General features: G+C 46.5%; 1 protein-coding gene across 2 annotated transcripts in view; it reads right to left on the reverse strand.

The window, feature by feature from the left end:
- GLB1L2 (galactosidase beta 1 like 2) overlaps window positions 1-26,437 on the reverse strand; it is a 96,426-nt gene that overhangs the window by 40,345 nt on the left and 29,644 nt on the right. Inside the window, exons 1-5 of one of the 2 annotated variants that reach the window (XM_073603486.1) lie at window positions 14,521-14,674; window positions 9,608-9,799; window positions 4,939-5,007; window positions 979-1,074; window positions 712-820 (exon numbers count right to left, since the gene is read on the reverse strand). In XM_073603486.1, the coding sequence (XP_073459587.1) occupies window positions 712-820; window positions 979-1,074; window positions 4,939-5,007; window positions 9,608-9,774 (441 nt within the window). In that variant the 5' untranslated portion in view covers window positions 9,775-9,799; window positions 14,521-14,674. Of the gene's footprint in view, window positions 1-711; window positions 821-978; window positions 1,075-4,938; window positions 5,008-9,607; window positions 9,800-14,520; window positions 14,675-26,437 lie in introns of those variants that run through there. The other variant, XM_073603485.1, reaches the window with a different exon arrangement.

The following is a 26,437-nucleotide window of genomic DNA, read 5'->3' on the forward strand; positions in this document are numbered from 1 at the left end:
TGCTTGGCGCTATTGTTTGTAGGTTTAATCACACTCGTATATCTGTCATGAACCCAACAGTAGGACAATCATATCTCAGACCAGTGGCGTCGCTAGGGGGTGGCTTTTGGGGCTATAGCCCCGAACCTGGGGCCCATAGCCCCGAGTCTCTGCAGGGATCCCCAAGGGGAGGGGAAGCTCTCTGGGTACCCTGAGTTTAAAGGGGAGGCCCACTGGGGACCCTGATGCAAGGGGGAGGCCCTCTGGGGACCCTGATGCAAGGGGGAGGCCCACTGGGGACCCTGATGCAAGGGGGAGGCCCACTGGGGACCCTGATGCAAGGGGGAGGCCCTCTGGGGACCCTGATGCAAGGGGGAGGCTCTCTGGGGACCCTGATGCAAAGGGGGGGCTCTCTGGGGACCCTGACGCAAAGGGGGGGCTCTCTGGGGACCCTGATGTAAGTGGGAGGCTCTCTGGGGACCCTGATGTAATTGGGAGGCTCTCTAGGGACCCTGATGTAAGTGGGGGGCCCTCTGGGGATATACACACACGTATATTACATGTGTATGCCTGCCAAGCGTATGACTTTCTTTACTACGCTGCTATGGGCTCTAGCCCCAGATCTTTTGTAGACCTAGCAACGCCCCTGTCTCAGACCGTAAGATATTTGTAATTGGTGAAAAAAAACAGTATTGATTTTTTATCCTGTAAACAGGCTGATGTTACACTCACTTGATGTCCAGCCACTGTGGGTATAAGGTGATCAAAATATGCTTCAGTTGCCTCTGAAAAGCCTTTATACGTGGTACGTAGTTGCATGTCCTTGTCTCGTAGTAGCCAGCTGTGAGGAGAAACAATGCCAGAGTGGGACACATGGGGCAACTTGTCTGAGCCAGCAGATTATGGAATGTATGCCACATATGCAGCTGGCAGGTGACGCTGGGACACACAGCTGGGTGTGACCCCCTGTAACCTGCAGTACAGCCTGTATACACTCACCTAGGCAATCCTCCCAGATCCCACTCCGAACATATGTAGGGCCCTGGGCGAAGAATTACCCATAATCCCACATCAGCCGCTATAGTTAGAAAGGTCCTGTATACAATCAGAGAAAGTAATTATTATCAATGGTCAACTTGGAGAGCACTGACATGTTCTGCAGCATAAAGCACCTGTACTGTAGTGCCGCGTACACACGGTCGGAACTTCCGACAACAAGCTTGTTGTCGGAAAATCTGACCGTGTGTAGGCTCCATCAGACATTTACTGTCAGAATTTCCGACAACAAATGTTTGAGAGCTGGTTCTCAAATTTTCCGACAACAAGTTCCGATCGTGTGTACACAATTCCGATGCACAAAATTCCACGCATGCTCGGAATCAAGCAGAAGAGCCGCACTGGCTATTGAACTTCATTTTTCCCACCTCGTCGTACATCTTGTACGTCACCGCGTTCTTGACGTTCGGAATTTCCGACCAACTTTGTGTGACCGTGTGTATGCAAGACAAGTTTGAGCCAACATCCGTTGGAAAAAAATCCACGGTTTTGTTGTCGGAATGTCCGAACGTGTGTATGCGGCATTGGAGTTGAAATTGACTCCATATGATTAAAAGTATACCAAGGTGGATCCTAGACAATATGGCTACTACATACTGTATATTTGGCTCAGACTCAGCTTTCTAAAGCATCCCAGATTGCAAAACAGATTGCAGTTGCCTATGAATGTACCTTCTGACTGCAGAAAGATGTCCATGGAAGAATATTCTGATGTTCATGAAAATACAACACAGATACACTATATTGTCAAAAGTATTGGGACACCTGCAACGCTGTATCCTGGCTTAGGCCGACAAGGCCCAGGCCTAGGGCAGCACGGAAAGAGTCCCCACCGGCTTGCGCGGAAATTTGTGCTTAAAGTAGAACTACAGGCAACACTTTTTTTTTTTTTCATTTTGGATAGAATAAGGGAGGGTTATAGCCCCTGACAGTTTATTTTTTACCATCCCTGTCCCATTGCAGAGATTTCCCTTCACTTCCTGCCCCATAGCCGAACAGGAAGTGAGAGAAATTTATGTAAATTAAGGGAATCCATTGCCCCCCCCCCCCAACTCCCTCAGAACTGGGGTCCCCACTCGAAAAGTTTAGGGCAGGTCTTAAGCAGCAAGGGGTGTGGCCTTGACAGGAAGGGGTGAGTCATAGTTAAATTAGGGGCTGCACGAATTTAGCCAGGCCTAGGGCAGCACAGAACCTAAATACACTACAGGACGCCTGCCTTTACACACACATGGACTTTAATGGCATCCCAGTCTTAGTCCGTAGGGTTCAATATTGAGTTGGCCCACCCTTTGCAGCTATAACGGCTGTCTATGGGAATGTTTGACCATTCTTCCAGAAGCACATTTGTGAGGTCAGGCACTCATGTTGGATGAGAAGGTCTGGCTCACAGTCTCCGCTCTAATTCATCCCAAAGGTGTTCTATCAGGTTGTGGTGTGCAGGCCATTCCCATCGACACACTCCTAAACCTTGTGGACAGCCTTCCCAGAAGAGTTGAAGCTGTTATAGCTGTAAAGGGCGGGCCAACTCAATATTGAACCCTACAGACTAAGACTGGGATACCATTAAAGTTCATGTGCGTGTGAAGGCAAGTGTCCCAATACTTTTGACCATATAGGGTCTACACTGTGTGTGTGTGTATATATATATATATATATATATATATATTAGGGGTGCAACGGATCAAAAAACTCACGGTTCGGATCGTTCCTCGGATCAGGAGTCACGGTTCGGATCATTTTCGGATCAACAAAAAAAAAATCTCCCCCACTGTAATATCCACAATCTCCCTATTGGCAGAGTATTGGCAGAGTATTGCAGGGTATTGGCGGGTATATTGGCAGAGTATTGGGTATATTGGCAGAGTATTGGCGGGTATATTGGCAGAGGATTGGCGGCTATATTGGCAGAGGATTGGGTGTATTGGCAGGGTATGGCACACTATTGGCAGACTATTGGCAGGGTATTGTCAGGGTATGGAAGAGTATTGTCAGGGCATTGCAGAGTATTGTCAGGGCATTGCAGCAGGGTATTGCAGAGTATTTGCAGGGTATTGCAGCAGGGCATTGCAGAGTATTGGCACTGCTGCCATCCGATCTCTCCCTCCACTGTACAGATCAGTACACAGAGGGGAGAGAGGAACTGGAGTCATGACGGAGCGATCACATGCTAAACGGCCGCCGGGTGTACCAAGATGGCCGCCGCTCCGGAGCTAGGTCAAAGCCGCGGCCTTTCCTATGGCCGAGGCCACAGAGCGCTCCGCGGATCGCGGGTGTCCCGTACGGATCAACCTCCGCGAAACGGATCACGGATGATGATCCGTTGCACCCCTAATTTTATATATATATAAAAAACATTCATTATCAGAATAATAAAGCAAACAACCCTGTCTTGTAGTTTGTATTGTATTTACTAAGAAATTTACTTTGTGAGATACTTACAATCACCAATCTGATTTGGGGGCTCACTTGGGGGGGTTGAGCACTGAGCTGAGCGAAGCAACTTTTCTCTCCAATTTGCTCTTCTTTCTTCTCCTTCATTCTGTTTTTACCTCTAGACCCTTTCCTCTCCCTTCTCTTTCTTTTCTCCCCATTTCTCTTTTTTCTGACTATTTCTACATGCTGAATTTACGGAGAATGTTGATCCTTTATTCCTAAAGCCTGGTACACACGGGCCAAATATCGGGTGGTTCAACAGAAACCAGCTGTAATGTGGCCTGTGTGTCCAACAGAAGCCGGCTGAACAGGAGCGGTCCCCCTGTCAGAACAGTCCCCCTGTCAGTGGGGAGATCTCTCTACTAACATTGAATAGTTAGTACAGCGAGCCCCTCAGAGCTCCCCAGTTTTTTTTTTTTGTTCAGCCCACTGGGAAATCTGTCAGTGTGCAGCAGGATTTAAAAGAAAAGTATGGGTAACTAAAGGAAAAAAAAATTATACTCAGCTAGGTGAATGCAGCATCAATCCGATGCTACATCTGTCCCCTGTCAGCTATAAGACTGAGAACTGAGCGATCAAAGACCACTGATCACTCAGTTCTTAGTGTTTCGTGAGCAGAGAAGTGGTGACTACCAGTCTACAGCTCTCTGCTCTGCCCTTCCAGTGCTCATCGGAGCAATGGGCTGTGGAGGTAGCTGGAGAGGCTGTCTCAGGCTCTCGGTGGAACGCCGAAAGGCTGAGCCAGCTGCTGATCCAGGCTTCTGGGTGGATCTGACCATTAAGAGCTTTGGCTATACTTCTCCTTTAATTCCGCGTACATACGGTCGGACTTTCCAATGGGAAATGTTCGATGTGAGCTTGTTGTCGGAAAGTCCGGTTGTGTGTATGCTCCATCGAACATTTGCTGTTGGAATTTCCGGAATTTCCAAATGTTTGAGAGCAGTTTCTCAAATTTTCCGTCAGCTTCACTTTTTGTCGGAAAGTCCGAGCGTGTGTACACAAGTCCGTCGCACAAAAGCTCACGCATGCTCGGAATAAAGCAGAAGGAGCCGCACTGGCTGTTGAACTTCCTTTTTCTCAGCGTGTCATACGTCACCGCGTTCTCACGTTTGGAATTTCTGACATTTGTCTGACCGTGTGTATGCAAGACAAGCTTAAGCCAACATCCTTCGGAAAAAAATCCACGGTTTTGTTGTCGGAAATTCCGATCGTGTGTACGCGGCATAAGACTAATGCATAACCTGTATGTAATTTTGTCCGCTATTTACTAATGTTGGCAATTCACCAGATTGTGTTATATTGCTTTGTTATGGTGGATAATTCCCCATTTTGCTATGGTCCGGATACTCATTTGTACCCGATTTTGTTTTCAGTTTTAATTTCAGTAATACTTATTGAAATTTTCATTGTGGTCACAAACATCCACATATTACTACAGCTACTACGGATGGCTTCGATGTGTCACATTACCAAATATCCAGGTTCCCAGTGAAGTCAAACTTTCCCCTCTGTGGCTCATGAAGGTTCCAGGGAACATACCTGGGAGGAGATAAGAAAAAAACATTTCAAAGGGCATGTCAACCAGTCTAAGATGAGCTAACAAAAGCTTGCATGAAACTGACCAGTATGGAGAAGTCAGAAGCTGTAGCTTCACAAAGTCACCAGGAAAGCTCTACAATAGATTTCCTCATTGCCTTATCCAGTACTAGTTCTGGGTCAACGGCTCAGAGTACTGAAGAACAAGGGTCAGCGTATCAGCCAGGACAGTAGCATCTTCAGAAGGAACGGATGTGATCGAGGCGTTGGGTTTGAACCTGCTGTTTATATTTCACTCCTGGACCCTTTTTATTCATCGTCTTCAAAAAAATGAATGTTTGATGATTGTGACAATTTGAGTCCTCTCGAGTATACACACTGTGTGAGCCCTGGAGAAGAGGCAAACCTGTGTACTCCTGAAACGCGTTGTTTTTTTTTTTTTTTTAAATATTGTTGGGTTAAAGCGGAATTCCACACAAAAATGGAACTTCCGCTTTTCGGAACCCCCCCCCCCTCCGGTGTCACATTTGGCACCTTTCAGGGGGGAGGGGGGTGCAGATACCCGTCTAAGACAGGTATTTGCACCCACTTCCGGCATAGACTCTCATGGGAGTCTACGCCTCTTCCTGTCCCTCCGCGCTGTCTCCTGGGAAACACACAGCTCCCAGGAGAGAGCGGGGACCACTTGGGACGCGCAGCGCGACTCGCGCATGCGCAGTAGGGAACCGGGAAGTGAAGCCGCAACGCTTCACTTCCTGATTCCCTCACCTAGGATGGCGGCGGCAGCTGTCGAGAACCGAGCGGGTTCTCGGCTTCGCCTGCCGACATCGCTGGACTCTGGGACAGGTAAGTGGCCTTGTATTAAAAGTCAGCAGCTGCAGTATTTGTAGCTGCTGGCTTTTAATATTTTTTTTTTTTAGATGATGTAGGTGGACCCCCGCTTTAATGAACACCATCACTATAAGATTTTGGATTGGAGCTCTCAAGTAGCATTTTCACATGCAGAAGTCAGCATTGACAGGCTCCATGTTTTTTCCTCATCACAACCCTATATTTACTGAACCACATTTATATTAAAGTCTAGGCAGTATTAATAAGGGAATTCAGCAGAACCACTTGAAGCCTAATGCCTCGTACACACGATCGGATTGTTGGCCAACAAAACCGTGGAATTTTGTCCGAAGGGCGTTGGCTCAAACTTGTCTTGCATCCACACGGTCACACAAATGTTGGCCAACAATTACGAATGTAGTGACGTACTACGTGGTTTTTCAGCTCTTTAGCGCCACCCTTTGGGCTCCTTCTGCTAATTTCGTGTTAATAGAAGTTTGGAGAGTGTTGATTCGCGCTTTTCTTTTCGCGTTTTTCATTTAGTGCTTTTTAGTTCACGCTTTTCATTTTGTGCTGTATACACACGATCGGAAAATCCGACAACACACATTTGTTGGCGGAAAATTTGAAAACCTGCTAGCCAACATTTGTCCGATGAAGCATACACACGGTCGGATTGTCCGCCAACAGCCTGACATCTAACATTTCCTTTCGGAAAGTCAGATCGTGTGTACGGGGCTTAAGGCTAGGGCCAGACTATTGGGGGTCCTGCGTGCCGCGTTTGTGAGGTGCACAGCAGCCTATTCATTTGGATGGGCTGCTGTACTTGAGGGAAACACAGGAAAGAGATCCCAGAGCCTACTCCAAAATGCACCTGCAGGGCAGCCGCACAGAACTGCATAGTGCTGCGACATTATGCGGTTTCACGTACCCCAAAACACACTTTGTTTTCATATGTGTGGAGGTGCCATTAAGAGTTAAAGGAGAGGTCCAGTGTGAGCTTGTTTGGCTGGGCTTCTTCGTACACTCGGCAGGAAGGGGTTAATTTTCTTTTTTTAGGCTAGGAACATTTTCAGCACATAAAATAATACCAGTTGATCTTCCAGAAATGTCACTTCCTGGTAGCTGAACTGAAATCACAAACAGTGTTATCTTCCTCCTCAGCTATCTTCTGTAAACTACAAATTCCTCTGCCCCCATGTAAGGGAGATGAAGATGTGTTTGCTGTGGCTCCCCCATAAATACAGTGCAGTAAGCAAGTGTTGCCATCCCGGGACAGGATGAGTGTCACTGGTGTAGCAAAATCCCGAGCCTCTCTAGGCCCAATGGTGACCTCCAGGGTTAGGGGCAGCTGACATCCTTCAGTGTAGAGTGAGTTATGAGGCATGGTGGGTGTAATGCAAGGTAGATTGATGGGCGCCAGACATTTCTTGAATGCAAAGAGATTTATTGTCTCTTAAACAAAACTGTGGGAGAGAGGGTTAGGGCCAGGACACCCTTAAGTAGATGCAATGTTAATTGGCAGACTCCGAGACTTCTATAGGCAGACAGCCATGCAGGGAAAGGTATCCAGCCAGACACCACATCTGTATGAGTAGGAACGATGTCTCCTATGGCAACAGTCTTGTAACAGTTTATAACAAAGGTTGCAATGAACTCTTTCACTTCTTCTACAATCTCCTAGTGTAGAACTTCACTCCACTGAGCTCTTAGTCTTTCACTAGACTTCCTGATCCACTGGATCCCCTGCACTTCTCCAATCTAGCACTCAGTATCTTCCTCAAGCGTTACCCCCACTTCACTGCTAGGTCTCTGGTTTGGCACTCACAGATACTCCTCAAGCTTCACCCCTGCTGACACGTTAGGTCCCTGGCTTGGCACTCCACAAGTGTCACCTCTGCTGCCCCGCTTGGTCCCTGACCTGGCACTTGCTGATGCTTTCCCTCTTCTTCACCGTCCCCGGTTGGCGAGAAGTCTGCTCTGGTACTGGCCTCAGCTTACTCACAATGGTCTCCAGTAACAAGGTGGATAGTCCCTTAGTGGTGACAGCTTCCCCTCTACCTCCGACCACGACTGGTTCCCCGGCCGGCGGAACCATTATTCTGGATGGACTACAAGAATGCAGTCCCAACCCTACGCTGCTTCTTGCTTCTGGATAGGCCCTCAGACAGCCTAGCAGCCAGACATCCCCCCGGAATAGGCCTTAGGTTTCTGGCCTAGCAGTCCGGCATTACAACACACGTCCACCCAGACTGACGTTTAGGTGGTACAGAACCCCGATCACCTGACTCCACACAAATAAATAGGCTCTCCCAGCAGGCCAAGGGACCCAAGAAAATCCCTGCCCATTGGCTGAGACACCCCATTCATTCTAATCTGTCCTTGTAATGCCCTTGTCTTATCTAATGTCACCAGATATTGGGGCCATCTAGTGACAGAAGAGAGAAGTGCAGCAATTCCAGAATTAGGGTGAAGTCAACTGACTTCCTATCAATTGGCCAGGGCAACTATCACTTGGCAAATAAATTTAATAGCAACCCCACCTAAACATCAGGGTGCTACACTGGCAAGATAAAAAAAAAAACAAATGCAGCTACCACAAAGGATGGAAAAGGACCTGGGGGTCCTAGGAGATGACAGGCCATCAAAGTACCTGTCACCACCCATCAGAGTACCTGTCACTACACTGGGGGGAGAACCTCTGGGGGAATCTAGGATGGAAAAGGACCTGGGGGTCCTAGTAGATGATAGGCTCAGCAATGGCATGCAATGCCAAGCTGCTGCTAACAAAGCAAACACAATATTGGCATTAAAAAGGGGATCAACTCCAGAGATAAAATGATAATTCTCCCGTTCTACAAGACTCTGGTCTGGCCGCATCTAGAGTATACTGTCCAGTTCTGGGCACCAGTCCTCAGGAAGGATGTACTGGAAATGAAGTGAGTACAAAGAAGGGCAACAAAGCTAATAAAGGGTCTGGAGGATATTAGTTATGAGGAAAGGTTGTGAGCACTGAACTTATTCTCTCTGGAGAAGAGACGCTTGAGAGGGGATATGATTTCAATATACAAATACCGTACTGGTGACCCCACAATAGGGATAAAACTTTTTCGCGGAAGGGAGTTTAACAAGACTCGTGGCCACTCATTAAAATTAGAAGAAAAGAGGTTTAACCTTAAACTACGTAGAGGGTTCTTTACTGTAAGAGCGGCAAGTATGTGGAATTCCCTTCCACAGGCGGTGGTCTCAGCGGGGAGCATCGATAGTTTCCAGAAACTTTTAGATGAGCACCTGAATGACCGCAACATACAGGGATATACAATGTAATACTGACACATAATCACACATAGGTTGGACTTGATGGACTTGTGTCTTTTTTCAACCTCACCTACTATGTAACTATGTAACCACATCTAAGGACCGCTAAGCTGCAATATATAACATTTTTGTTTTGGTGAATAGATTGGCTTTAAGGGGTCTCATTTTCACAGCTAGTGTCTAAATGTGTTTAATTTGCAGAATACAGCAGAAGGAATGAGACTCCCTTGCTTGCATTTATAATAGGGTGAGGCAGAGACCGTAAGTCAGCCAGTAATAGCTGTGAGATGTAACATGCCACAGGGTGCCATGAAAGGATAATGGGTCTGTGTTTTCACTTTAGTTGAATTAAAGTTTATTGAATTAAAAAAAGAATTATGCAGTTTAAACGTCAGCCCAGAATCTGACCCTTTAACAAATCAATAACAGTCCTTCATCAGTTTACAGGACGTACGTAGTGAGAACATTGAGGCCGCAAGCCTTCATCTTCAGCATGCGATCCTTCCAGTATTCTTTAGGGACTCGAAAATAGTGCATGGAGCCTCCCAGAATCCTCAGCGGCTCCCCCTCCAGCATAAACTGACCGTTCTCTGCTTGGAGACCTCGGTGTCGAGTCCACATCCTCAGTGAAAAGGAATTTTGCAACCTGCAGACAAGAGGAAAATGACATTAGCAGTGTACATAACACTCCATTCTTCTCAAGACCTCCTACTCTCAAGCTCTCTCGTCTCCTCCTCTCATGCTCGTCTCCAGGATTTCTCCAGAGCCTCTCCCATCCTCTGGAACTCGCTACCTCCACCCGTCCGGCTAGCCCCTACTCTTGCTACCTTCAGGCGATCCCTGAAAACTCATCTCTTCAGAAAAGCCCGTAACGTCTCCAACTAATCTCCTACCACTTCCATCAGCTCATTCCCCACAGTTACAACCTTTTGAACCACCTGCCCCACCCTATTAGATTGTAAGCTCTTCTGAGCAGGGCCCTCTTAATCCTCTTGCATTTTATTGTATTGTAACTGTATTGTCCTTTTATATTGTAAAGCGCTGCGTAAACTGTTGGCGCTGTATAAATCCTATATAATAATATAATAATAATAATACATTTGTGGACGGCTTTAATCAAAGTTACATCCCAGATCAAGGCTGTGGCTTCAGTTTCAGTATTCCTAACCATGGATCTCCATTCCCTCCACTTCTCCACTTGTCCCATGCAAGTACCTCAGTGGCCAATGACAGCACTGTCACCAATTAAGGGCGAAGGTGGGTGGGCAGGTGAGTAAATGAAGAAATGTCAATGACATTTGATCAACATGACAACATGCTAACCATAATTCTTAAAATGAGAGGTCAGCAATGGCAGCCTACATGTACCTTTAGTAACCGTCACCAGGAAGTAAAGACATACGATCCAATGAGAGCGCCAAACAAATCCCCAGGAGTCCAGGGTAAATTTAATGAGTAGATTGATTCATAGCAGGATAGTAGAATCCTTAACCCGACGCGTTTACAAGAGGTACTCCTTCCTCAGGGGTATGCAGGATATCCTGTATACCCCTGAGGAAGGAGTACCTCTTGTAGACTCCGAAACGCATCGGGTGAAGGATTCAACTCACTGTCATCTATTTTGACTACTTGCGATATCAGTTATGGTTGATATGTACGCGTCATGATTCATGTTTTTATCTTTGTATTCTCTAACTAAATATATGACTATCTTTATATAATTTTTTGAATACTATTTGAGTGCCGCTAAAGTCCTACCCCAAGGGGAACTCCTTTCTTATTGCATTTGTCTATTTGGATGTTGGCACTGCGACACAATAACTGCTATCTCTCTCATAGCAGGATAGTCAACGCGTTTCAAGGCCCAATCCATCAGGCCCAAGGCCCAATCCATCAGCTCCATCTGGGCTGAATATAACACAGACTCTTGCAGCCCAAGTGCAGCTCAGACTTCCTCCAGTAAATACAAGGTCTTCAGCACTTTGAATCAAAGATCTTGTCTTGCACTTATGTGGGATGAAGTGATTTGGCAGGTCATTGACTCAAAGTACTGAAGACAATGAAACTGCATGACCGCCACCAAACTAGTATTCTCTGGAGGAAGTCTGAGCTCTGCTGCACTGGGGCTGCAAGGGGCTAAAACCAAGTTTTATTCAGCCCTAAAGAAGGGTGAGTGTATTTGGCCCTCAAAGCGCGTCGGCTCTTTTCTGCTATGAATTAATCTCATCATTAACTGCTTGCCGACCAGCAGCCGTTATTATACTGTTCTGAGAGGAGTGACAGATCGTGAGCTCCTAATAGCTAGGAACCACGATCCATCACTTCCTCTAGGTCAGTCCCCTTCCCCTTCAGTTAGAAACACACCCAGGGAACACAGTTAACCCCTTGATCACCCCCTAGTGTTAACCCCTTTTCCTGCCAGTGCCATTTTTACAGTAATCGGTGCATTTTTATAGCACCGATCGCTGTATAAATGCCAATGGTCCCTAAAATGTGTCAAAATTGTCCGATGTGTCCGACATAATGTCGCAGTCCTGATAAAAATCGCAGATCGCCGCCATTACTAGTAAAAAAATAATAATAAAAATGCTATAAATCTATCCATTTTGTAGACGCTATAACTTTTGCGCAAACCAATCAATATACGCTTATTACAATTTTTTTTTTACCAAAAATATGAATAATACATATCGGTCTAAACTGAGGAAAAATTCGCTTTTTAAAAAAAAAAAAAAAGGGGATATTTATTATAGCAAAAAGTACAAAATATTGTGTTTTTTTCAAAATTGTTTCAAAATTAAGACATTTTATTTTTTACATTGTATTAATTGGATTTGTATTATAGCAGAAAGTAACAAATATTGTTTTTTTTTTTTCAAAATTGCTGGTCTTTTTTCTGTTTATAACGCAAAAAATAAAAAACGTAGAGGTGATCAAATACCAACAAAAGAAAGCTCTATTTGTGGGAAAAAAAGGACGTCAATTTTGTTTGGGTGCAGCGTCGCACGACCGCGCAATTGTCAGTTAAAACGACGCAGTGCCGAAAAGCAAAAAAATGGCCTGGTCATTCAGCAGCCAAATCTTCTGTGGCTGAAGTGGTTAAATTACCTTGGATTCTCGGTTGTTTGTTTGGCGCTCTCATTGGATTGTATGTGTGTGGATTCCCCAACTCAGGGTCCTTTCCCTCTTTCCGGAGGGTGGTCCCAGTTTTGTGGAGTGTTGCTGAACTGGAGCCAGTATTCCCAGTCACAATTTCAGTGACCCTTAGAAAAATCTGAATCCAGTGCCCCATTGGTTCTTGTACCAGGCAGCAAAGAGCTTGGTAAGCTCGGAGGCTTTTCTGGCTGAGAGTTGGTAATAGCTCCTTGTGGTGAATGGGCTTTTGGCAGGATCTCCAATATTAAATATTAATAGTAAAAAATAAATCTTAATATCAAAATTTTAAAACAGCTGAAAGGTTGGCCAGCTAACATGCTAAGGTCTATTGTTGCTGTGTTATGATGTACGGATTCTTTCTTCGGTTGATACCCTCAATGGATATGTATGTCATTAACCGGGCTTTGTCCACTGTTTGGGTTGTTCTATTGACCTTTATACATCTTTGTCTGACCTTTGAAAATTATAAATAAAGAATGTAAAAAAAAAAAAAAAAAAAAAAAAAAAAAAAAAAAAACAGCTTGCAGGTTCACTTTAACAGAGAGACTTATTTAAAGTGGGGTCCACCCAAAAAAACAAAAATACATGAAAAATCCTAAAAAAACAAACAAAAAAAATTTGGATATTTTTTTTTTTTTAACTTACCTCTAAATGCCTGTTGCTAGGTGGTCCCTCGTAGTCTGCCCCTTCCAGTGCCTGGGCTGGTGACATCACTTCCCCCTTGGCACAGGAAGGGCTCCGCTCTGCTCCTTCCCTCCTGTCAATCATCTGGGACCCATTACAGGTCCCAGGTGACTGAGCGGCCAATCACGGCGCGCGGCGCCGCTCGCGCATGCGCAGTGGGTGCCAGGCTGTGAAGCCACAGCCCGGCGCCCACAGTTGCAATGCCGGCGCCTCTGAACGGAGGGGGAGACGAGCGGGGCTTCGATCCCCTGGATCGCTGGACCCCGGGACAGGTAAGTGTCCAATTAAAAGTCAGCAGCTGCAGTATTTGTAGCTGCTGACTTTTAATTTTTTTTTCATGGGCCCCCCTGGGTGGAACTCCTCTTTAAGGCAATAGTATTTAAATATGCAGGTAAGGATTTTATTTAAATACATAGCTAACAAAAAATCCACGTGTGTGTGTGTGTGTATACACTATATTACCAAAAGTATTGGGACACCTGCCTTTATACGCACATGAACTCTAATGACATCCCAGTCTTAGCCGGTAGGGTTCAATATTGAGTTGGCCCACCCTTTGCAGCTATAACAGCTTCAACTCTTCTGGGAAGGCTGTTCACAAGGTTTAGGAGTGTGTCTATGGGAATGTTTGACCACTCTTCCAGAAGAGCATTTGTGAGGTCAGGCACTGATGTTGGATGAGAAGGCCTGGCTCGCATCATCCACTCTATTTTACCACAAAGGTGTTCTATCGGGTTGAGGTCAGGACTCTGTGCAGGCGGGTCAAGGTCCTCCACCTCAAACTCGCTCATCCATGTCTTTATGGACCTTGCTTTGTGCACTGGTCCATATCATTTGGTGGAGGGGGGATTATGGTGTGGGGTTGTTTTTCAGGGGTTGGGCTTGGCCCCTTAGTTCCAATGAAGGGAACTCTTAAAGAGGAAGTAAACCCTGGTGGGTTTTTCTTCTTTTATTCTTCCTTGCAAAGTAAAGGCATAATGTGCTGGTATGCATCGCATACTAGCGCATTATGTGACACTTACCTGCAAACAAAGCCTGCATCATCCCTGCTGCAGGCCGCATCCATCTTTGCCCATCTTCCTTCCGGGGCTGCAGACTCTAGCTCTGTGACTGGCCGGAGCCACGTGACGTCACTCCCGCGCATTGCATACGGTAGTCGCCGGTCACGGAACACTCGCCTGCAGAAACGGCACAGGTGGCCGTTCCTTCAGAGCGCATGCGCCGATGGGAAATAGCCTAGCGAATGACGTGAAGCTCTGGTGACTTCTATCATCCAATCACATGCTAACAAATATAGAGATTGGGTATTCTTTCACCACATTCACTAAGCTCACGAGAAATTCCTATGCAAAGTAGACAACCTATTTGCCTTTAGTAAATCACTGCCTATATATTAGTTCGGATTGGATGTACACTTTTTGCACAGCAGGAAGGGGCTGGTCTCTTGCAGTATACCAGATTTGCACCCAGCGCACTGCCTGGGTATGTCCGTCCTATACAAAGCTCTGCATTAAATTCACGTCTCACCCAGATATCAGACGATCAGCCGATCTGTAGTCACAGTGATGTGAAGACGTCTGGATTTCTTGTACTGCACTTTCACCCCAAACGTGTAATGGTTAGCTTATGGTCTGCCAATCACATTACAGCTGCCTCTGATTCATTAGTCACATGACAGAAAAACACTGAGTCTTTAAAGGAGACCCATCAGTACAAATGTAGTATAATGATCCATCCAATTGTCAGTACTCTATTTTTTAGGGCCCTTTCACACTGATCAGTTTTTGATGCGCTTTTGATGCCTTTTAAAAAAAAAAAAACTGCACCAAAGATGCGGCATGCAGGACTTTTCAAAGCGGAGCGCACCTATAGTGTGACCAGTTTTATAGGATTTAAAGAGATGCATTTTTCATGCATTTTTTTTAAACTCCAAAGATGCATCAAAAACTGATCAGTATGATGGGCCCTATGTTTTATATAGATTTGTATAGTGCAGTGCACAATTGGGCAGAATCTCCCCCAATTCCTGTCACCTGGGCAGGAATCAAAGGTAAAGGGGTTGTAAAGATATTTTTTTTTTTTTTTTTTTTAAATAACAAACATGTTATACTTACCTTCACTGTGCAGCTCTTCTGCACAGAGTGGCCCCGAACCTGGTCTTCTGGGGTCCCTCGGCGGCTGTTTCAGCTCCTCCCCGCAAGCATTTACCACCTTAATGCGAGCTCCCTCGCATGGTGGTGAGTGCTTGCGGGCGCGCTCCCGTGATACAGCCGGCGGCTATAGCCCCTCGCTGTATCACTCGGCCCCGCCCCCCGGCGCGCCGCGTCATCGGATGTGATTGACAGCAGCGCGAGCCAATGGCTGCGCTGCTTTCAATCCATCCACTGCAGCCAATCAGCGACCAGGCTGAGCTGCAATGAAGATGACGAGGACGAGCAGCGAAGATTCGAGGCGTCAGGTAAGTAAAACGGGGGGGGGGGCTGGGGGCGGCGGTACTGTCAAAAGTTTTTTCACCTTAATGCATAGAATGCATTAAGGTGAAAAAATTTTTACCTTTACAACCCCTTAAGCCCCGGTTCACACAGGGGCGACTTGTCAGGCGACCTAGCCGCCTGACAAGTCGCCTCCCGTTCTGTACAATAGTATTGTTCTAATAGGAGCGACGCAAGTCGCTCCGACTTAGAAAAAGGTTCCTGTACTACATTGGGGGCGACTTGCATAGACTCCTATACAGAAGTCGTTTTGCAAGTCGCTGTGGCAGTCGTGTGCAGGTCGCCTCGGTGAGGCGACCTGCAAGTCGTGCCGCCCCTGTGTGAACCGGGGCTAAATGTCCCCACTCAAAAAAAACAAACAAAAACAAAACATTTATAATAAAAAAAATTATAATAATAATAAATATATATATATACACACACACACACACACACACACACACACACACACACAGACAGTGGGGACAGAAAGTATTCAGACCCCCTTAAATTTTTCACTCTTTGTTATATTGCAGCCATTTGCTAAAATCATTTAAGTTCATTTTTTTCCTCATTAATGTACACACAGCACCCCATATTGACAGAAAAACACAGAATTGTTGACATTTTTACAGATTTATTAAAAAAGAAAAACTGAAATATCACATGGTCCTAAGTATTCAGACCCTTTGCTGTGACACTCATATATTTAACTCAGGTGCTGTCCATTTCTTCTGATCATCCTTGAGATGGTTCTACACCTTCATTGGAGTCCAGCTGTGTTTGATTATACTGATTGGACTTGATTAGGAAAGCCACACACCTGTCTATATAAGACCTTACAGCTCACAGCGCATGTCAGAGCAAATGAGAATCATGAGGTCAAAAGGAACTGCCTGAAGAGCTCAGAGACAGAATTGTGGCAAGGCACAGATCTGGCCAAGGTTACAAAAAAATTTCTGCTGCACTTAAAGTTCCTAAGAGCACAGTGGCCTCCATAATCCTTAAATGGAAGACGTTTGGGATGACCAGAACCCTTCCTAGAGCTGGCCGTCTGGCCAAACTGAGCTATCGGGGGAGAAGAGCCTTGGTGAGAGAGGTAAAGAAGAACCCAAAGATCACTGTGGCTGAGCTCCAGAGATGCAGTCGGGAGATGGGAGAAAGTTGTAGAAAGTCAACCATCACTGCAGCCCTCCACCAGTCAGGGCTTTATGGCAGAGTGGCCCGACGGAACCCTCTCCTCTGTGCAAGACACATGAAAGCCGCATGGAGTTTGCTAAAAAACACCTGAAGGACTCCAAGATGGTGAGAAATAAGATTCTCTGGTCTGATGAGACCAAGATAGAACTTTTTGGCCTTAATTCTAAGAGGTATGTGTGGAGAAAACCAGGCACTGCTCATCACCTGTCCAATACAGTCCCAACAGTGAAGCATTGTGGTGGCAGCATCATGCTGTGGGGGTGTTTTTCAGATACAGGGACAGGACGACTGGTTGCAATCGAGGGAAAGATGAATGCGGCCAAGTACAGGGTTATCCTGGACGAAAACCTTCTCCAGAGTGCTCAGAACCTCAGACTGGGCCGAAGGTTTACCTTCCAACAAGACAATGACCCTAAGCACACAGCTAAAATAATGAAGGAGTGGCTTCACAACAACTCTGTGACTGTTCTTGAATGGCCCAGCCAGAGCCCTGACTTAAACCCAATTGAGCATCTCTGGAGAGACCTAAAAATGGCTGTCCACCAACGTTTACCATCCAACCTGACAGAACTGGAGAGGATCTGCAAGGAGGAATGGCAGAGGATCCCCAAATCTAGGTGTGAAAAACTTGTTGCATCTTTCCCAAAAAGACTCATGGCTGTATTATATCAAAAGGGTGCTTTTATTAAATACTGAGCAAAGGGTCTGAATACTTAGGACCATGTGATATTTCAGTTTTTCTTTTTTAATAAATCTGCAAAAATGTCAACAATTCTGTGTTTTTCTGTCAATATGGGGTGCTGTGTGTACATTAATGAGGAAAAAAATTAACTTAAATGATTTGTATATGTATATATACAGGTTTAGGAGATATCCAGGGTAGCTAAAGGTAAGCCTTATTATAGGCTTACCTGTAGCAAAAAGTGGTCTGTAAAGCCTCGTACACACGATCGGATTTTTGGCCAACAAAACCGTGGACTTTTGTCCGAAGGGCGTTGGCCCAAACTTGTCTTGCATACAAACGGCACACAATTGTTGGCCATCAATCACGAACGTAGTGACGTACTAGACGTATTACATGGTTTTTCAGCTCTTTAGCGCCACCCTTTGGGTTCCTTCTGCTAATTTCGTGTTAGTAGAAGTTTGGTGAGTGTTGATTTGCGCTTTTCTTTTCGCGTTTTTCATTTTGTGCTTTTCAGCTTTTCTGAATGGTCATTCGTCAATCAGAAATGTTGCGGAATCGGAGGAGATAACGTGTTTTTTATTATCTAGCATCGTCCTTACCCCGCTACCCGTCCAGATATCCAGCGTCGTCCTCACCCGGGTACCCGTCCAGAGATCCAGCGTCGTCCTCACCCGGGTACTCATCCAGAGATCCAGCGTCGTCCTCACCCGGGTACCCATCCAGAGATCCAGCGTCGTCTTCACCCGGGTACCCGTCTAGAGATCAAGCGTCGTCCTCACCCGGGTACCCATCCAGGGATCCAGCGTCGTCCTCACCCGGGTACCCATCCAGGGATCCAGCGTCGTCCTCACCCAGGTACCCATCCAGAGATCCAGCGTCATCCTCACCTAGGTACCCATCCAGAGATCCAGCATTGTCCTCACACGGGTACCCATCCAGAGATCCAGCGTTGTCCTCACCCGGGTGCCCATCCAGAGATCCAGCGTCGTCCTCACCTAGGTGCCCGTCCAGAGATCCAGCGTCGTCCTCACCCGGGTACCTGTCCAGAGATTCAGCATCATCCTCACCCGGGTGCCCGTCCAGAGATCCAGCGTCGTCCTCACCCGGGCCGGTTCTTCTCCAGTCTTCGGGTCTCCGTCGCTGGCGTGTTTGGTGTGGGAAGCCTGCTGTGACTTCTTGCTGCTTCACACAAGTGCGAACTGTGCTGTGCCCTGTGAATGATCCTGCAACCTCTTGGACCTGTGATGTGTGAACTTTCTAGGCGACTCCAGCGAGAGTAAGGAGCAGGTACCTGCCAAGACCTCATACTTGCTCCCCCCACCCCCCCAAAAAAATTGCCAAGAAATGGTAAGGGGGGGGGGGGGGATTTCAAAAAGCGGAACTTTCCATTTAGGCCTCATGTAGACTTCTGCTGCTAAACGGACAGTCGGGCATATTTTTCATTTGCCCCTGAACTCTCCTCTATGTTATCTTATCAGTACATGTACACAGGGTCCTTTATAGTCGTTTTTAGGCAGTTGAGTTTAGAGGCCTTTTTTGGAAAGCAAAAAAATTAGTTCAGATGCTGAGTTTAGAGGCATTTCAATCGCCAAACGCTTCTAAACGCAGTAACTCGCATTTAGCCGCATTGTGTTTACAGGCGTTTTTCATTTTTGGCTATTTTGAAAAAAAAAAATAATAATCATTTTATTTTTTTTTCAAACGCTTTTAAAACGCGGCAAAACGCTGCTAAATGCGGGATGTAAACGCGTCAAAACGGACATCTTAAACATGCGTTACTATCTGTCAAGTTAAATCGTTTAGGAGAGGTTGTAAAAACGTCCCTGTACATTAAGCCTAATGCCGCGTACAGACAATCGGAATTTCCGACAACAAATGTTGGATGTGAGCTTGTTGTTGGAAATGCCGACCGTGTGTATGCTCCATAGAACATTTGCTGTCGGAATTTCCGGCAACAAGTGTTTGAGAGCAGGTTCTCAAATTTTCCGACAAGAAGACTTCTTGTCGGAAATTCTGAGCGTGTGTACACAATTCCGACGCACAAAAGTGCCACGCATGCTCGGAATCAAGCAGAAGAGCCGCACTGGCTATTGAACTTCATTTTTCTCGGCTCGTCGTACGTCTTGTACGTCACCGCGTTCTTGACGTTCGGAATTTCCGAGAAGATTTGTGTGACCGTGTGTATGCAAGACAAGTTTGAGCCAACATCCGTCGGAAAAAAATCCACGGTTTTGTTGTCGGAATGTTCGATCGTGTGTACGCGGCATTAGGGTGAAGTTCCGCTGTAAGTAGAATATATAGTATATTGATCTCTTTTACTAGGTCCGCAGGGCTCACATAAATCAGTCGGCGTATTGCTCATGTATTGATTTAGGAATGATTTAGTGGCAGTCCTACCTTATCCTCAGACTCTTGCTGCCAGTGTAGCCGATATATCATGAAGTAGACAGAACTGCTGACAAGGTGTAAAGTACAGGGACTGAACTATAACATAGATGAACTTTACACATCTTATCAAACAATGGCAATGTCCAAGGCTCCACGTATGATATGGATTCTATTACTCTTCCGCAGGACCCATTGGCTAAAATAATGGGAATTCAGTGCATCTAAACCCAAGAACAAACATGTAATATATTGCAGCTTACCGCCTTAGATGTGGTGACTGCATTATTATTTTTTAAGCTTTTTTTCTCTTTATTTTTACCTAGTGACCCTGCCAAGAACACACTTCCTGCCCTAGAGTGACAACCTGGAGCCGTTGGCTCCCAACTGCAACCCCTTGCTTGCCTTTATTTGGCCCTTGGGGCACTATTCCTCCCACTGACACCAATGATTGGACACTATTCCTCCCACTGACACCAATGATGGGACACTTTTCCTCCCAATGACACCAATGATGGGACACTTTTCCTCCCAATGACACCAATGATGGGACACTTTTCCTCCCAATGACACCAACAATGGGACACTATTCCTCCCATTGACACCAATGATGGGGCACCATTTCCCCAACTGATACCAATGTTGGGACACTATTCCTCCCAATGACACCAACAATGGGACAAATGATGGGACACTCTTCCTCCACTGACACCAATGATGGGGCCCTATTCCCTCCACTGATACCAATGATGGGACACTATTCCTACTAATGACAGCAATGATGGGGCCCTATTCCTCCCACTGATACCAATTATGGGACACTATTCCTCCTAATGGCACCAATGATGGGACACTATTCCTTCACAGACACCATGATAAGGCACTATTCTTCCCACTGACACCAATGTTTGGACACTATTCCCTCCCAGACACCAATAATGGGGCATTATTCACCCCATTTATACCAAACAATGGGGCACTATTCATCCCACTGACCCCAATAATGGGTTACTATTTCTCTCACGGATGCCAATGGTGGAGCACTATTCCTCTTCCCTAATACCAATAATGGAGCATTATTTACTCCCATTCATGCCAAGACATTTTCCACTCCCACTGGTAACAGTCTGCCCCCCCCCCCCACTTAAGTCTGAAGGTCAGTAAACTGGCCCTTTGTTTGGAAAGTTTGGAGACCCCTGACCTAAAGTAAAGCCGACCATAGATGGATTGAATCTCGAACGGTTCAACAGAGACTGGCCGAGATTAAATCCATCTATGGGCAGGCTGAAGTCGATCCATCGATTAACTTCAGTACAACCAGCCTGTTGGATTTTTTTGCATGTGATTACTGCTGGCTGCTGTAGCTGCCAGCATTTATCATTGTGTACTCCCAGCAGGGAAGGCTCCCCACCAGCAGAACACAATAGCACTGGGAGGGATTCCCCTATTGAAGTGTTTCTTAACCCACATGTCTTACTTTATATAATCCGCTCTGTCTTCTAAGAATATGTCCCCCTGTGTGTGTGTTTTATAAAAAAAAAAAATGCAGTATATACCTCATTTCTGAGTGCTGATCAGTGGTCACATGACCCACCGGCTTTCTCCTCTCCCCATCTGACAGATGCAGCAGGAGGGGCCAAGATTCACCCCGCTCACGTCAGTCTGGAGGGGAGGAGGAGATAGGTCACATGATCAGCGCTCAAAAATAAGGTATATATGGGGTGGGGGGAGCCGTCAGGCAGGGAGGGAGGGGGAGAGGACGGGGAGAGACAGGAGAGCTGCGGCTGACGGAGGCATGTAAACTGACCACGGTGTCAGGGCTCAGCAGCCATGCTACACTGTGGTCAGTTTACATAGAGGAGAGTATAAACTGGCAGGATCAGCCAAGTTTTTCAGATGATATAGGGGGCCAAACGACACAGCACAAGCACTGTGCTGTATAACACGCTTTAAGAGAACAGGATCATATATACACCGTATATATATATTTTTTTTGGTTAACAAATGCTTTAACACTGACTGTGTTGATGGGGAAATAAAGCAATTTTCTTGCAGGAAAGAACATTGCATAATCTATGGCTTGCAAGATTTCTGGCAGGATCGACAGGTGTTTTATGCACTTATTGAAAAGATATAGCAAAACACTTTCAACGGTATATTTAACAGACCAAATAGGATCAAATAAGAGAAGTTCATTGTTTGGGTTTAGGTACACTTTAAGGGCTCATACGCATGCAGGCAGTTGGGCTGCAGTTTTAACGTCACCCCCCCCCCCCCCCCTTGATCACGCAGATGATCAGAGCTGTACACGTCACAGCAAAATTTAAATGAAAAATCTTGCTTTCGGCAGACAGTATCACCGCCAAAACCTGAATGAGGCCGTGCTGCAACCACCCTTCAACCGAGTACAATGCACCCGGTTGTAATGTGGTGTGCCTGCATTTTGGGTTAAGCAGACGGTGGGCTAAGCAAGGCTGTCAAACACCCTCTGAAAAGTGATCCACCATGGACTGCTTTTCAGATGGGCGGCAGTATAGCCACACATGTGAACATGCCCTAAGGGCCTTCTTCAATAGGCAGTCTAGAATAGATTGTTCAAAAGTAACAACCTTGGATAGTGAAGTTGACTTTGGAGAGAAAGTACATGTGTAGTCCATCCTGATAATGCTGGTAGATGAGGATGGGGCCCACAGTCACATAAATACTACAAAACACAAATAATCTGCTGTGATTTTTGGCAGAATTTACTTTCTATTTATAAAAGCTCCCATAGTCACTTGTATCCAGAAACAAGAAGGTAATGTTGTGTTCTATCACCAACAATGCGGTTACATATTTTTTTCCAATAACAGCTTATAAGAATGACCGAAGAAACGCCGGGGGAATAAATTAGGTGAAATGTGACTTCGGCTTTTTCCAATGCAGTTGGAAAACTTAAAGCATATGTAAAGGTTTGTTTAAAAAAAAAAATTCATACGTACCTCCTCTGTGCAGTTGATTTTGCACAGAGTGGCCCCGATCCTCCTCTTCTTGGGTCCCTCAGCGGCGCTCCTGGCTCCTCCTCTTCTCGAGTGTCCCGTTGGAGAGCCGCTCTCCCTCTGGGCACTCATGCGGGCACGCTCCCGTGTCCTGCTGCTGCGACCATTGACACAGACAGCAGATAGGTGGCAGTGATGGGTGGCAGTGATGGGCACTGATGGGTGGCAATAATGGGCACTGATTGGTTACACTGATAGGCAGCACTGCTAGGGGGCACTGATTGGCACCACTGGTGGGCATTGATAGGTGGCACTTGTGGGCATTGATAGGTGGCACTGGTGGGCATTGATAGGTGGCACTGGTGGGCACTGTCAGGTGGCAATGGCAGGTGGGACTGGCAGGGGGTACTGGTGGCATATATGAGGCAGAATTGCCTCTTCCTCTTCAGGACTGATGTCCCTTGCTGATAAGCCGGTGATCGGCTTTTTTTTATCCATGCGCTGTCAGCGTGAGGAGAAAAAGAAAACGATCACAGAGCTTTTGTTTTGATCATGTGATCAGCTGTCATTGGCTGACAGCTGATCACATGGTAAGGGCCCGGGACCGGCCCCTTACTCGGATCGGTGATCATCCGAGTCTCAGTGACTCGGTGATCACAGCGCGCTCCACGCGCGCCCTGTAGGGCGCGTGCACAGGGGAGGCCTTCCTATGACGGCCTCCCGGGAATTCAGGTCCGTGCTGTAGCCGTCATTCGGCTATAGCGCGGATGTCAAGTGGTTAAAACGGTTGTAAACCTCAGACATGAAATATTAAAAAAGCTTATCCCTCTATAGTGTGTACTTGTCTCAATTAAGAGCACTAAGTGTCATTTCTGTCTTCTGCCTCCTTCCTCTGCTATCAGCATGAATCACTTCTGACAAGTTTTCCTGACACCAAGAGAAAAATGGTGACACGGGAGGAGGGATCTCCAGCCGATTGACAGCCTCAGCTCTGTTCCTTTGTGCTGTGTAGAGGGGTGTGTGTCCTCCAATCAGCTCTCAGAGCTCTCCTTACTGAGCTCTGCAGCGTGTAATTTCATCTTTCCGCCCTCTTTGTTCTGAACTCTCAGACAAGCTGTATAAATTCCGGACTTTGATGTAGAGAAGAGAAGACTGTAGATAAACTGGAACAAATTATGTAGGAGGATTTGTTTCATCTCCGTGTATCACCTGAGGCCAGTCACTTCATTTGGTATTTGAGGGTTTACAACCATTTTTAGGGAAGCCTCTGGTTTGTCATTATGGTGATATTAAACTCCAAGGTCCAGACTTACATTAGCTGTTGCTTGTCTTTCCTTGAAAACATGGCGTTCTTCCTGCTGAGGCAGTCTTATTTTCACTGCCTCATGTTGGTGGGTGTCACCTTGCCCTAGCAGGGTTTTATAGTGACATCTGTGCGTCCTCCCAATGTGCAGAGTGGGCTAGATGACGCACCCCTGAAATCTGCACTCTATACATAGGGTACCCCTGAACTCTGCAATCGGTACGCAGAGCACCCCTGAACTCTACACAGTGTACGCAACGCATCCCTCAACTCTGCACGCTGTACGCAGCGCACCCCTCAACTCTGCACGCTGTACGCAGCGCACCCCTCAACTCTGCACGCTGTACGCAGCGCACCCCTCAACTCTGCACGCTGTACGCAGCGCACCCCTCAACTCTGCACGCTGTACGCAGCGCACCCCTCAACTCTGCACTCTGTACGTAGCGCACCTCTAAACTCTGCACTCTGTATGTAGCGCACTCCTAAACCCTGTGCACTCTGTACACAGCGCACCCCTGAAATCTGCACTCTGTAGGCAGTGCACCCCTCAACTCTGCACTCTGTAGGCAGCGCACCCCTCAACTCTGCACTCTGTAGGCAGCGCACCCCTCAACTCTGCACGCTGTACGCAGCGCACCCCTCAACTCTGCACGCTGTACGCAGCGCACCCCTCAACTTTGCACTCTGTACGTAGCGCACCTCTAAACTCTGCACTCTGTATGTAGCGCACTCCTAAACCCTGCACTCTGTACACAGGCTCCCCTCAAGTCTGCACTCTGTACACAGGGTACCCTTCAACTCTGCACTCTATACGTAGCGTACCCTCAACTCTGCACTCTGTACGTAGCGCATGTAGCGTACCGCTCAACTCTGCACTCTGTACGTAGCGCACCACTGAACTCTGCACTCTGTATGGAGCGCACCACTGAACACTGCACTCTGTATGTAGTGCACCCTTGAACTCTGCACTCTATACACAAGGCAGCCCTAAACTGCATTCTGTACACAGGGCACCCCTGAACTCTGCACTCTGTACATAGGACACCTCTGAACTCTGCACTCTGTACATAGGACACCCCTGAACTCTGCACTCTGTACATAGGGCACCCCTGTAATCAGCAGTCTGTACATAGCGCACTCCTAAACCCTGCACTCTATACACAGTGCACCCCTAAACTCTCAATCTGTACATAGGGCACCCCTAAAAAGAGTAGATACATTGTCTTACAGATACAAGCGGCCTTTGAGGTCAACCATACTGATGATGCAGCCCGCAATGAAATTGAGTTCAACGCCCCCTGGGGCTCATTCACATTTGCAGCAGCCTATGCCTCCCCTCTGAAAAGCGATCTGCGGTGGCTTGCTTTTCAGAGAGCGGTTTGAACCCTGAAAAGCCCACACCACCACACAAATTGCACACGACTGCAGGGCAGTTGCGGAGAAGCAGCTGAACATGACATGGAGTATCATTTCGCCACAGCATACACGCAAACCTGTTGCCTTGGCAGCTTAGGGGGCATTGTAAAACTGCGGCTCAACCGCATATTTTTCCTGCTCTTTCCCCACCCAAGGTCGTCTGTGTGAAGGAGCCCCTATTGTAGAGCTTCTGAACTATTGATACAAAGACATTTACCGTTTCCCTGCTCAGCAACAGTGTCATTAGGACAACAAAACATGAGGCTTTTCGTATTACTTTAAGAAGCCAATTTTTATGCTCAGTAAACACACGAGGCCATAGTGGAAAAGACCTTTTTTGCATGGGAGTCTGGTGGAGGCTTCTATGACTTCCAATGATCACATTTCACATCAGGTTGGTGGCGCACACCTGCAAACAAAACCATTCCGTCCCCAGCAGGTGTGCACATCTCATCCAGAATACTGAGCCGGTGATCATCAGGGGGGTGCTGAGAGTACACACTCTCCGCTTTCTTCTGCCGCTTCAGAGCCGCGTCCATAAAATTCAATTAGCAGCCCGGAAAAGAAGATGAGAGATACGGGAACTAGGGAGATGTTTGTCCGAATGTGCAGAATTAGGAAATCATGATCCAAATCTCCCCAGAAGTCACATGACAACATGCTGATCTGCACGATATAAAAGGTCTTGTTTATTAAAGGCTAATATATAGTGTTGGTATGTGTATATATATATATATATTATATATATATATATATATATACACACACACAGTATCTCACAAAAGTGAGTACACCCCTCACATTTTTGTAAATATTTTCTTCTATCTTTTTATGTGACAACACTGAAGAAATGACACTTTGCTACAATGTAAAGTAGTGAGTGTACAGCTTGTATAACAGTGTAAATTTGCTGTCCCCTCAAAATAACTCAACACACAGCCATTAATGTCTAAACCGCTGGCAACAAAAGTGAGTACACCCTAAGTGAAAATGTCCAAATTGGGCC

Source organism: Aquarana catesbeiana, linkage group LG10 (assembly GCF_042186555.1).
Source record: "Aquarana catesbeiana isolate 2022-GZ linkage group LG10, ASM4218655v1, whole genome shotgun sequence".
Taxonomy (NCBI): Eukaryota; Metazoa; Chordata; class Amphibia; order Anura; family Ranidae; genus Aquarana; species Aquarana catesbeiana.